Source organism: Durio zibethinus, chromosome 18, assembly GCF_047325235.1.
Source record: "Durio zibethinus cultivar Kanyao isolate XHJ-2024 chromosome 18, ASM4732523v1, whole genome shotgun sequence".
Lineage (NCBI taxonomy): Eukaryota > Viridiplantae > Streptophyta > Magnoliopsida > Malvales > Malvaceae > Durio > Durio zibethinus.
The window spans coordinates 18,835,775-18,850,075 of record NC_143179.1 but is presented as its reverse complement, the minus strand read 5'-3'; the positions used below and the strand labels follow the sequence as shown (position 1 = coordinate 18,850,075).

Below are 14,301 nucleotides of genomic sequence, written 5' to 3'. Positions count from 1 at the left end.
AGGTTTTATTGGTAATTTCAGGATTTATAGTTTCTTTATTAAACTTAATAGTCTTCAATTGGAAACTTTGGTTTAGTTAAAATTTTGCTGACTTAATGTTTGAGGAAAAAGCATCTTGAAATTTATATTTCTGTACTTCGATTTGTTAGTGAAATCATACACTAGATCGTGTTCAAAGTTTCCTGACTTGTTTTTTGGATGTTGTCAACAAATGATGGAGCGACGATATTGGAGCAAATCGATGTTGACAATCAAATTGCCAAATTGATGGTTGAACTATCTAGAAGTCCAGATTATGAAATTGGTGATGGGACGATTGGTGTTGTTGTCATGGCTGGATACTTTTAGAGCAGGCAGAGTGGCTATTAGAACGTGGGATTCATCCCATCCAGATTGCAGAGGGTTATGAAATGGCTTCTAGAATAGCTATTGAGCATTTAAAGCTTATAGCTAAGACGTTTGATTTCAGGCCAACAAATAATGAACATTTGGAGCATTCGGCTTCTAGAATAGCTATTGAACATTTGAAGCATATAGTTAGGTAGTCAATTACACTTAAATAGAAAAAGATTAGTGGTGACTCCTTAGGTTGTATTTAATGATAGATCTATAGATTTATATATTATAAGAATACATATATTACTATACATTTATTAATCATAACAAAGAAAAAGAGTTAAATTATTAATTATTGTTATCACTTTAAAATTTGATTATGAACTCATGCCTAATAACAAGCACATTATATTGAATATGCTTGATTTTTCTTTTAATTCTTTAGTAGTCAACGATGCAATAAAAATTGGGATACAAGGAGACGGCATATAAATTAACTTGCACATGGTATAGGGTTTTACTATTGTTTTACTTCAATATATATATATATATATGCGTATTAAAATGTGATTACGAGTTATAAATGTATATAAAATGATAAATATAAATTTTATTTGATAAATTCTTTCTTATAGAAAAAGATCAAAAGATAAGATTAGATTTTCATATGTAAAAACTTTAACATTTGATGTAGATCATATGTAACAAGATATATTTTAAATTTCACCAAAAGGTATATAGATGGGGATGGAGTTTTTTCTTTAATTATTATTTTAAGATATAAAATTATAGATTATTTAAATAAAATGAACTTGTCTTTAATTGATCAAAATAAACATGAAAAGTTATATTGATATTTTTACAAAACATGAAGACATAATAAAAATGAAACAAATTTGAGTCTATCCAAAATTTTATCTAGACAAATTTGTTATTTTTATTTAAAAACATTTTTAATTGAATATTTAAAGTTTATTTTTAAATAAAAAGTTTATTATATATATATATATGTGGGAGAGATCCACAACATTAATTTAGTTTTACTCTTTTTCATACTTCTTATACCATTTATATTTGATTAATCAAATTGTTGGATGTCATGCTTTATTAAAGTATTCATGTAAATCATGCATTATGAAATTTTGAGTTAATTAAAAATGTTTAACTATTTGTTTTGTAATAAAAATATATATCTCAATTTGTATGATAAAGATATTTGATTGACTTAAAACTTTATGTGCATGATAAGTACATGTACATTGGTTTGAAAAGTTTCAATGGTTGGGTTGTTAAAATATTAATCATACTTAAAGCTATAAAACTACATCAAACCAATTGATTTTACACCCATATAAAATATTATATATTATTATATAATGATCATTTATTTATATTTGTATGTTTATAAAATAAAAAATTAACTGTGCATCGTGCATGTTACAAAGCTAGTTAAATTGAATTCTTGAATCTAATTCACTCTTACCGCTTCAAAATCATGAAACTTTGTAGAATTGGGTTTTTCAGCATTAGTTAGTTTTTTTTTTTTTTTTTTTGTTCAATTTTACGATTAGAGGTATTAATGAGTTGGGTCGGATTGGGTTTAGGCTGAGTTCATATCTGATTTTAATATCTTATATGTTTGTTTAAGTTCGACCCAATTTGAAATTTTAGGCTTTAAAATTTTTTCAAGCTTGATTCAAATTAAAAAAAAAAATTTTGAACGCACCCATTAAACTTAATTTATATACTAAAATATTAAAAATATATAATTCAATTAAATTTAATGGGATTATATTTAATTCATATATATAAATTAAAATAAATATTATATAAAAGTAAAAATTAAGTTTAATAAAAAATATATATAATTTTTATTTTTAAATTTTATAAATACGTGAATTAATATATAATTCACATTTATATAAAAATAAAAAACTTATATATATGTAAATTACGGTTGGATCGAGTGGGCTTGGGCTTAAAATTTTTTTGTCCAAGACCTGATTTAGAATTTAAATGGGTTTAAAAATTATATTTAAACTTGTTTAAAGAGTTTTTATTTTTTGTTCAAACCCTCTAAAAAATTGAACGAGTTTTTGGATTTGGGAGTATAGCTTGACCTTTAAATAGATTTACTTAGGATGTTGCCATGTGAATTTATGTGGCACAAATTTCTAAAGTGAGAATGTAGGTTTTAATGGCAGATCCATAATTTTTCTAAAAGTGTCTATTTATAATATATAAAATAATTATTAATAAATTTATCAATTTTATGGTGTTTTAGGAAAAAAAATTTTTCTATCTTTTTTTTCCATCTTTGGAAGTATTCAAAGAAAAGTTTCGAAGTGTTCAGTGAAAATTTTTTCTTTAAATTTTATTATTTTTCAATTTTATGAAGTGTCTATGGACATCCTCCACTAAAAATGGAGCCGCAACTGATATATTTCACAATCATGTGTTCACATGTTAATCACAACATGTATATTGTAAATGATCTTGCTTCGTTAAAGATGAGAGAACTGAACAACTTTTTTTTTTAAGATTGGATTTCTGTCAAAATATCAAGAAGATTCTTTTTAATTTTTTTGAAGGACTACCCATGAATAATTAGGTTTTATTAATTTAAATTGTGTTGATTGAGCCTATTCATGACTGAAGTTTGTTCTATAGAGTTGCTTGGATATTGCATATTTTACAAGTCTGGATTTTGCTTGGAGTTGGAAACCCTGAAATCATTATAAAAAACTGCAGTGATGGATACGTTGACTAGCAATTTATGATTGAAGAAACTTCTGAATCTCCTTAGGTTTTGGCATCATGAAAAATATTTCACAAGCTGGTAGCATGGTAGCAATTTTCAAAAGCTGGTAGCATCACGAGGCATTGATTCTATATTTGTGAGTTGATCATTTCAGAAATTAGATAATTTTAAGTGAAGGGAATTGTTATTTCAGAAATCATGTTGTATTAAATTTCTTTTTTTTAAGTAATTTCCATTTAGTTGGAAAAAAAAAAAAGAGATACATATATATATATATATATATAATCATAGATTTATCAAAGTTTTAATGAGTTGAAAAATGGAAGAATCGGATAATATTACCTAATTTTTAAAATAAAATTTAATAATATTCCAATTAAAGAAATAAGATTGCAAAGTACTTTAGTTTAGTTTAGGGAAAAACTCTAACATATGCATAAGGAAAAATATTTTTAAATTTAATTTTAATCCAAAATATATTTAAACATATTAAAATAATGATATTTTAACTATTTTTTAATTTGATATTATTTTTAAAATAATTTTTTAAGATTGTTTCAATCATGAATTTGACTTAGCTTAAATACCTTAATTTGAGAAATAAGATTAGAATCAATCTATTTTAGGAATTAAAAATTTAAAAATACTTTAATTTAGAAAAAAATCCCATATTTTTGAACCCAAATCTATTGGAGTTTATTCTTTACCTAAAATAGTGTAAAATCTTTATTCTGATTTAAATTTTATACTTAAATAAAGGTATTTTAATCTAGTTGGATTCCATGTCCCTCTCGAAGTTGGCGAAAACAATATGAGAATAGGATGGAAAGAAGAAAAGGGCGTTGTTTCCGTTCACTGACTTCAGGACTGCAACTCCGCGACTTCTCTAGTTCCATTGTTTCTTTGGGTGTAATGGGGAGTTAAATGGGGAGTTAAGGGACCCACACCTCCGAGCAGGAAACATGTTGGTAAAGCCAGCTGCAATACAAAGCGGATATCCTACTTTAATTCTATCAGATTTGCTAGGCAACTCAACAGCAAAAATAAAGAATATGTTAAGAACATATCAAACGATGATCAAGAACAAAATTGAAAAACCCAAAAAAAATTTCTAACTTAGTTCATCTTAAAATGGGCAAAGTCCCAACAAAATTCTATTTTCATAGTCCAAATTATAGAAGAAAGGAAAATTAAGAAAAAAAAAGGAAAAAAAAAGGGGTTGCCTTTTTTTCTATTTACTTGATAAAAATGATAATAATGAAACTTACAAAGAAGTGAACTGCGACTTTGAATGTGCTGTAGTGAATTTGATTATTGTGTAAAATTTGATTTTTGAAGGAATATGAATTTAAGTAAATATGTTTTAACATTTTGAGAATAAAAATATATTTTGCTAAAAAAAAAAAGAAATCAAAAGAAATTGTTTTGAATGTGATGCAATAAGATTTGCCATAAGTTTTGTTGCGTTTTAGCTACAGGAAAGAAAAAGAATGGAAATTACTTTTACATCATTTAACGAAAGATGTTGATATGAAGCTGATATAAAATTTAATTAGATCAAAGTAATTTTGTTTAAAAATAAATTTTAAATATATTTTATTTGGAGAATTGAATTTGAAATTACCATAATAAAAGAAAAAAACTAAAACCTAATGGTTGAATTTCTCCTTGCATTATTAATATGAAGCTGATATAAAATTTAATTAGATCAAAGTAATTTTTTTTAAAAATAAAATTTAAATATATTATATTTGGAGAATTGAATTCGAAATTACCTTAATTAAAGATAAAAGCTGAAACCTAATGCTCGAATTTCTCTTCGTATTGTTGATGAAGGGCAAATATGAACATAAATGTAATAAAAAAAAATAAAATATGATAGGTCATTGCACTACAAAAAAACAAAGATTTGGTAACTTTTTTGGTAGCATTTTCAAGCGCTGTCATGCTTTTATAAATTTAGAAGCTTTTTCTTTTTTTTTTTTTGGTGTATGGGAAGTAATATGAAGATAGTCTATTAATTCATTTCTGGCTAAATATTTGAAGTCAATGGAAAAAAAAGACATGGATAACATATTCGGAACAAACAAAATCATGTGCATTGAAAACAACCTTTGCGGTGACTTTGCCATAAACTATACCTACACTACAAAGCTAGCAAAGAAAACGAGTGAAATGGGATGGCTTTTCGCCCATATCAACACAAACACAGACAATAAATGCAAATTTCATGATTTTTAATTTCTTTACTATTGACCTTTTCTTGACCTTTTTCAATGCTAATAATGAAACTTTTTAGCAATCTTTGGCTTTTTAATAAAAAATTTATATATTTCACTAATAAAATTTATTATAAATTTTTTTTTCAAAAGGAAGAACATCTCCAAAAATTAAATTGACACTGAAATAGACAAGATACGTGCTGGGTCAAATCCTATCAACAACTATGTTAAGAGATGGAAATGAGATTGGCATTTCGGCCTACCTCCTTTGTTAAATATAAAAGTTGACAATTCAACTTAAAATCAAGGTTAAAATTCTACTTTTAACTTCCTTTTTACAATTTAAAAATTTTATTGCCTTTACGATGACAATTTAATCTTTTGTAGTATGCAAATTGTAATAATTATTAGTCCATTAAACTTATTTTTAACTAGTTTTAAATTCGTATGATGCATAAAAATATATTCACATATCAGTAAATCTTATGTAAATATAAATTATTTAAAATGATAATATAAGCTATGGAGTTTATGAACAACTCATAACTTCTATAATTATTTTTATTCAAATTTATATATTTCAATATAATAAAAAAATTAATTACATATTGAATATATTTATGCAATTATCATCAGTTCTAAAGAAAACTCAAACTATAATTTATTAAATCAAAAAAATCTCTAAACAAAAACAATAATATTTTCGATTTCAAGAAATTAAAAATTTCATATTTAAAATCAATCTAAAATACAAACTTTTTTCATGGGAGATTTTTTCATAAGTTATTGTTGAAGCAAAGATACAGAAATTCTTTCTCTAAGTATTTCTTGTTATATTTGAAGTAGGTGTTATTTTACTTTATTAGCCAATAGATTTCATAGATAGAGGTGAAGAGATAGATAAAACAGCAATCTATGATTTGACAACAGTTGAGTTATAATCTAGACTATATAACTTTATAACAAATATAATCAGTATAATAAGTTTATGCTTATCTCTTTTGACATTTAAACTTAGAATCATAATCATACTTCTTATTCACTATAAGTTTGATACTACTTGTCTCAAGATTATACTTGGCTGCTCTCGTCTTGAACACTCAAATTTTATCTTAGAGATCTTCAAATATCTCTTGGATTTTATAATCTCCATTTTCCTAAATCATAAGTATAAATATGTCATTCGATTAATTTGAATATTAAATAATATTAAAATATTTTTTAACTCAATATCTTAGCAAATATTTCATAAAGATCATCGATATCTCTATTAATTAAATTCTTAGCTTTTGTATTGAACTGTACGAATATCGCCTTTTTCATAATTATCATATGCCTTAATATTCAACTTGTACCTAAAAAAATACAAAATTATACAATTATAATATAATATAATAATTCAAAATACTTTTATTATCATTATGGAATAATAAATTTTTTATGTATCAAATATAAAAAATATAAATACAAATTACCCTGGAGTTGGATTAGGAGCATTAACCTAGCAGGAATAATAATGAAATTTTCCATCAATTTCATATAGTTTCTTACATGACATATAGTACCAACCAAAAGTGAAATCAACTTTTATTATAGTGACACCACTGGTGAAAGACTTTTCCCATATATTCCCAATTATCTTTAAACTAATTATCAACAAAAAAATATTAAAAAAAGAAAGCTAATATAATAGTTAAAGAAATATAAAAAGCACTAATTTAGACAATTTAGATTTCAAAAAGAGATAAAACTTTTATCTTTTATATATTTATATTAATTATTAGGTATTAGATTGGATATACGATTTTAAGATAAAACATTTGATGCTTTTTTGTGTATTCGATTGCTTATTTATACCTATTTTGTTTTCATTGTTGTTTTTTTTAATCTTTTACTAAGGGATTCCTATTTTTTTAAAAGATAATATTATTACCGATACAATATGCATGAATTTGCTTGCTGTTTGAAGAACACAACCTTTTTTTTTTTGTTTAAAGAAAAAAAATAAAACCTATTAGAAACCTAAAGAGAAAATAAAAGAGCATGTACTATAAAATAAATAGCTTTATTCTCTTCATTCATTTTTTTTATTAATAAAAGTGAATGTTAAGAAAGATCATACAAAATAACGAAAAACAGAATCAAGAATCCCAATTATAGATCAGAATCCATGAATTGTCTTTGTTGTTCTTTAGATATAACCCATCATCTTCTGCTTTCCAAAAACACTCCTTGAAATCACACTTATCAAGCAATTCGCGATTGACCCAATATACATCGAAACGTCCATGGTGATTTGCCCAACTCATGTTGCACCAAAAAAGTGTCGTTCCCCCAAAGTTAGCCTCAAATGTCCAATACCATTCTTTGGACATTTGGATTAGGTGCACACCTAAATCGTCATCTTTGGATTGGCAATGTATAGTCAATTCGTTGTCGCTCAACCCATTGATGATGTGAACATAATATCTCTTTCCGGCATGAGCAAGACTGATTTGGCTCAAGGCAATGGCTACTACAAGTAGGATGGCCATGAATTTGTTGGAAATGCCCATTTCTCTGATTTCTTTGCTGTTTTTATGTTAGAGTTTCTTGTTACTTCTTCATTTTATAGTTGAAGAATTAATTCTTGATGCAAGTATTAGCTCATATTAGAGTATATTTTGGATAGAGTATATTTTGCAAAGTGAATTAAGTCATATATGGAAATTAACATTGTGAATAAATTAGTTCTTATCTTCGAAATATCATAAATTTATTAAAAAACTTTTAATATTTTATTGTATCCAAATAAATTCTTATATTTTGATTTGAGTCATTATATTAATATATTTTTATTTGCTTACGTCAGCATTATATAATATTTCTAAAACTTTAACAATTATTACTTTATTACTTTATTATTAATTATTTTACTTTATTAGCCAATAGATTTCATAGATAGAGGTTAAGAGATAGATAAAACAGCAATCTATGATTTGATAATAGTTGAGTTATAATCTAGACTACATAACTTTATAACAAATATAATCATTATAATAAGTTTATGCTTATCTCTTTTGACATTTAAACTTAGAATCATAATCATAATCATAATCAAAATCACAAGTATGACATAATCATACTTTTGACATTTAACAAATATAATCATACTTCAATAGCCTAGTATCTCAAATAAAAAAGAAGCAAATGCAACCTGCTCTAAAGTAAATCAGATCCTAGTAAAACTTTTTTCAGACAATTTGAAGTTATATTCTGTTTCCCCATTAACCCAGTCCGGTGTCAGCAGCGATAACAATGGCACCCCAATAACACAAGGATTAACCGATGAAAGGAGAACTGGAAAGGGAAGGAGGAAGAGAAGTGGAAGGTTTAGAATTAGGTCAATAATACAATGAGCAAAAATGAAGCCAATATAATTTTCAAACTTGAAGTGCAACTCAGGGTAGACTCTTCTAAAATGTGCAGATGGCACATGATAAATAAATAACAAGACCAAAAGGAAAAAGGAAAGCAAAACAAAGATGCATAATGTGACAAGTCTCAAAGAGAAGAAGGAAAAGGTGAGTGCCGATTAATCAGAGATACAGTAATAGCTACGTGACAGAACATCCAAAGACATCATCGGTTTGAGCTATCTTTAATGCTCCAATTTGAAAACATGTATACAGCAGCACAGTAAACCTTAGGAGGATAAATAAATAAAATATTGATTTGAGCATAGGTAGAGGATGTTAATGTAAAAAAAAAAAAAAAAACAGTGAAAGGGTTAAAGTGGAGTTCTTTTTTGTGTTAAAGAACAACAATTTGCTACCTTAGGAAGGATTGCTAATGTTACTCTTTGTGTTGAATAAATGGACAAATAATTGACACATTTCATATCAGTAAAGAGAAAAGAGGGAAAGAGGGGAGGATTAAAAAAATTATTTGATGCCTCCAAATATATGACAATTGACAGTTTGAGCGTAGATTTTCCTTTCAGATTGAAGGAAACCCACCATTTCCTCCACATTGAATTAGTAAATTGCATATTGCACATTATTGGGTAATTGACTAAAGAGATGAAACATAGTATAAGACATGCAAGGTTTTGAACATTACATGAACAAAATTTGATGCAAATTGCCACTTCCTTTCCACGTATTTGTGCATGTGTTGGCTGCAGGTTTGCACATAAGCATATATAGACATATAAGGTGTAACCATAGAGATAAACATGAAATGAACTCTGCTATACCAATCATGAGACAAAATTTGGCAGAAGAGGGGTCCAAGGAAGAGAAAGAGAAGATAAGGTCGACGGTGATAAATCGCAGCAGTTTCCCTGTTTAAGTGATTTAAGCATTCTCCTTTAGTATATCAACGACATGAAGTTGACAAAGTTTTAGCAAAACTAATGATGAATGCTAAAATATCAAACTGACAGTATAATTCAACAACATCCATCGAAGTTTACAAGTAGAGTTATACCCCGCTGACAGCAACAGAGGTATAATTCTCGACAAGGCTGAGCCAAATCATTACGCACTCTTCAATCACAGGATGTAACAAAGAACCCTGATAGCCCCAGCAAAGCATAACAAAGTAATGCTCCTGTATTCAACAATCATTTTGTTAACTAACAGCAATAGAGACAGCACCCAAGCTGGGATAGTGAATATTTCATACAAGTAAAAATTATTAAAGCATGAAAACCGGATAAATACAAATTTTCTTCAAGCAATCTAGTCAAATTGACCCAGCAGTGTTTGAAAAATTTCAAAGAAAGAAATACACAACACGTTTTGGAAAATGACTAGGTGTCATGTAAAAGACCATGAAAACAACAGGCAATAAAATTTTGTTCACTTTGGTTCTTTAACCAACTTAGAGCAGAAAAGAAATTTTAGTGAAGAAAGCTTCAAACCACGATAACTGATAGTAGCTTCCAAAAAGTAAGGTCATAAATGAAATTTTTAGTCTTTTATATATATGAAATTACTTTTTTATCACTAAAGACCTAACTGTGGCCTTTTCCACCACTTTGAGCTAAATTCTAAAAGATATTGCATAAACTTCCTAAATGCTTTTACAATTTTTTTTTTCATTTTCTCTGCAGTGAACTCAAAGTTTTCAGCAATATACATCACAAAGGGGACTCTAGTGCCTCAGCAATGCAATCTACAGATGCTTTAACATTGTGTTAAGATTCATTTTCAACATGACTTATATAAACTAGTAGATATCTTAGCCTTTCTTGACAAATGCTTTCTAATAAATGGAAGAATGTCTATTTGCTTTCACTTTCAACTTTCGCCAAAGGCTAAACTTTTTATATGGTTCAAGCCTTTTAAGCTTACTAACTTGTAGAACCTAATCGAAGTCTGAAAATTTCTTAAAGGCTAAAATTTTCAAGTTCAATATCTTGCTAATTCAAAATGCTTAGACTTTCACATTTAACATTTAACTTAGTCCAACCTATAAAGCTTTCTTTATTGGTTGATACTTAACCTATAAAACTTCTTTCCTTGATGAAAAACTTAACCTGTAGAGCTTTCTTGATTGAGATACTCAAAATTATAAAGCTTTCTATATTGGTTGAGATACCCAACCTATATAACTTCTTTCGATGGTTGAAAAACTCAATCGATAGAGCTTACCTTATCATTGCTAAGTTTAGTATTTACACATAGGGAACTACATAATTTTTTTTCTCAAACCGAGGGAACTTGATGGTTAATTCTGTAACAAAAGCATTCCAAAGTTTTCTAAGGGAAGCAACAATGTCCAATATAATAGAGTTTGTGAAATATTACTCAAGTTGCTTTGCTTTGTTGCAGTAATTAGTAATTTTTTGAAAGAAATTTTCAAAACATTAACAATTGAGATCGAAAAAATTTTTAACATGTATTTCGATTTACCTTTTCATTAATAACATTTTTAGTTTTATTTTAATTTTAATTTTTTGTTTATTTCTTATTAAAATTCTTTCTTCATCACTTTGTTGTCATCACACTCATTAAGTGTGGTTTTTCTCATGACTGAGTCTGATATAATTTATAAATGATTATTGGTTTGATGTACTTGATATAATAATTATTTAATAGATAATTAATTATTTGATAGTACAAATTTAATCTCACTATAAAAAAATTAAAAAATATATTTTATTATCCTTCTCCTTCTATTATTTTTTAACATTTTAATCGGCACGATAGAAAAGTTGAGAAAAAAGTTTTATGTAGAATCAGAAATCATTGAAATAAATTTTTATTATAGATAAATTGTAAGAAAATATATATTTATTTAAAATTTATATTATATTGTGTGATATTTTTCTCTATTTAATTTTGTCAGTGTTATATCAAATAAAAAATATAAACAAAAAAATAATATTTTAATATTAATGCCACTTATACAAATTCCTAACCATGCCACATTGCCACTTACTTTGTTGAGTATGTGATGCGAAATTCATGTGTTCATTTATTCACAGGTACTTAAGGTAATGCATTGGGTTTTCTTTAATGTGCATGTAATTTTAGTAATTTCTACTTCCTCTTTAGTTTTTAATTTTCTCTATTTTCTTTCTGTTTGAGCTGAGCTATTTATTTATATTTTTAATAGTAGTCAATTAATTGTTTGCTATTTATGAATATTTGTAGATTACATTTTACAAAATCTTTGTTAATTGGGATCAAAAATCTTAAAAAGAATATTTTAATACATATTAATGCTACTATCTTTGATGGCACGTTACAGAAGAGCATATCTTTTATTTTAATGCATATTAATAGTAATGATAAAGAAAATAATTATCCTAATCGACCTATGATAAAAACTTCATCTTAAATTCTGAATTTAAGCACTAATTAAACCTATAAACATCACTTGAATTTTTAAAATTAAGGGTGAATTTTTTGTAATTAATAAGATTGAAGCTGGAGTCTTTTTTGTTTAACTGCCTATTAATTTACACTTAGTTTTTCAAACTTTCAAGACAAGAAGGGTAATTTGCAAATTAATCTTATATCACATCCCTTAAGCTCAGTTAATGATATTCAGGCTTTTTAATCATAAGAGCTAGCTTAATGCACCATTGCGTGTGCCCTCAGCCAGCACCATATTCTAAGTCAAAAACTATATCCAAAATTAGAGAAAACGTAATTGTTACTAACGTAATCCTAAGAAAGACCTAAAAATACTTGCCAATTAAAGTGAACTCTAATTCGAAATTTTAAAGAAATTTCCAATAATGAACTGCATCCTAATTTGACTCTCTACAATTAGTTTCTTTGTTTTTTTTTTTTAAATAAATTGTGATGTAGGACTTGATGTGACTTTGTTGATGTCCTTACAATATAATGAAGACTTTACAACGTAGATCCTTCATGGGCAGAATATTTTATAATTATTGAAACCTTGCACTTTCTATTTGGCAAGAAATTTTCTATTTTGGGATACCCATGTGCTTGAACAATCAACTTCATTTTTAGAATGTTTTCCCGCAAGAAAATTCTTATAATTTTCCTATGCTTGTTCTTATTAATTGCAGTTATAGTTTAATTCTTTAGGTTTAATGATAATACAATGATTTTTGTAATTTGTTATTGCTGTTTAGTTTCGTAAATGCATTCATTATTTGGGTAACAATTGGGATTAAAGAGTTCATACAGATAATTTATTAATTTTTTTAAAATTTTACATTATTGATTTATGTGACGAAATATTTTAATTTATTATTTATTATTTTAATTTTGGTTTACTTATTTTTAACTAAAAGTTTTATAAATTTTACTTATAAAATTTCTTATAAAATTTTTTTCCAAACAAAGAGCATCTCCAAAAACTAAGTTACTGATGAGCAAGTAAGATATATGCTGAGTCAAATCCTATCAGCAGCTGTGACCTGTGATGAAAGATAAAAATGAGATTGGCATTTGAGCCTACCTCATTTGTTAAAGATAAAAGTTGAAAATTCAACTTAAAATCAAGATTAAAATTATATTTTTAACTTAATTTTTAACAATTTAAAAATTTTATTTCTTTTACGATAACAATTTAATCTTATATGGTATGCAAATAGTAATAATTATTCGTCCTTTGAACTTATTTCTATTAAGGAAGAAATGGTAAAGGAATTGACGTTTCCAATTAATGCATGGAGTGTTTGCTGCATGGAAGGCTGAAATGGACCTATAACTCCTTCCGCACGCGGCTTCCCGTTAATGGTAAGCCCTCATGTTCTCATTTTGTTTTTTCATCTGTCTGACAGTAGTGACCTCCAAAATAGTCTTCCACATTTTATTTCAAATTATTACAAATACTTATATACATGTAAAAGAAAGACCCCAATTCAATGCTACTTAAAATAATTTAATAATTGTAGTAATTCAACTAGGTTTCAACCGATTGATCTACAGAGAAAGAGAGATTGTTTCTGTCATGAATAAGACTGATAACTGCATGCAGTTTATGAGCTAAGCGAGATATTATAACGCTGACTAGCCAAGAAAATACGAGACAACCAATAGCCAGCCTTAGCATCAAGTTTTAGAAAACCTATTATATACTAACTGGCTAGGGCTTCTTACTAAAAAAATGCTGAGAGAAATGCTGATTCAACTATAAAAACCATTTAACATCTGTAGCATGAAAATAGATCATTGAAAACCAATTTAATCAACAAAATAGCTTAAAAGCTCAGTTGCTTAACGCTTGTAGACATCGGATTTTGTTCAGATTAATTATGAAATTTTAAAATCTCAATGAAATCAGGATGTTATTAAATTGAATTTGAAATTTTTTTTCAAAACATTAAAATTTTTATTGTATCCCTGAAAAAGTTAAATTACCAAAATACCCTTATAAGGGATATTTTCGTAATTTGATCTTTCTGAGCTTGACTTTTCGTGAAACATTCCAGACCTTAATCCTATAATATTTCATGATTTTTTATGCATTTAAAATCAGAGCAATACCTCAATAAGTGTGAAATTAACA

General features: G+C 26.7%; 1 protein-coding gene across 1 annotated transcript; it reads right to left on the bottom strand.

Annotated features, from left to right (window-relative positions):
• Positions 1 to 7,460: 7,460 nt before the first annotated feature.
• LOC149513819 (S-protein homolog 1-like) lies at positions 7,461 to 7,874 on the bottom strand. Its single transcript, XM_089748123.1, has one exon. The coding sequence runs from the start codon at positions 7,872 to 7,874 to the stop codon at positions 7,461 to 7,463; it is 414 nt and encodes a 137-aa protein (XP_089604249.1).
• Positions 7,875 to 14,301: the final 6,427 nt, after the last annotated feature.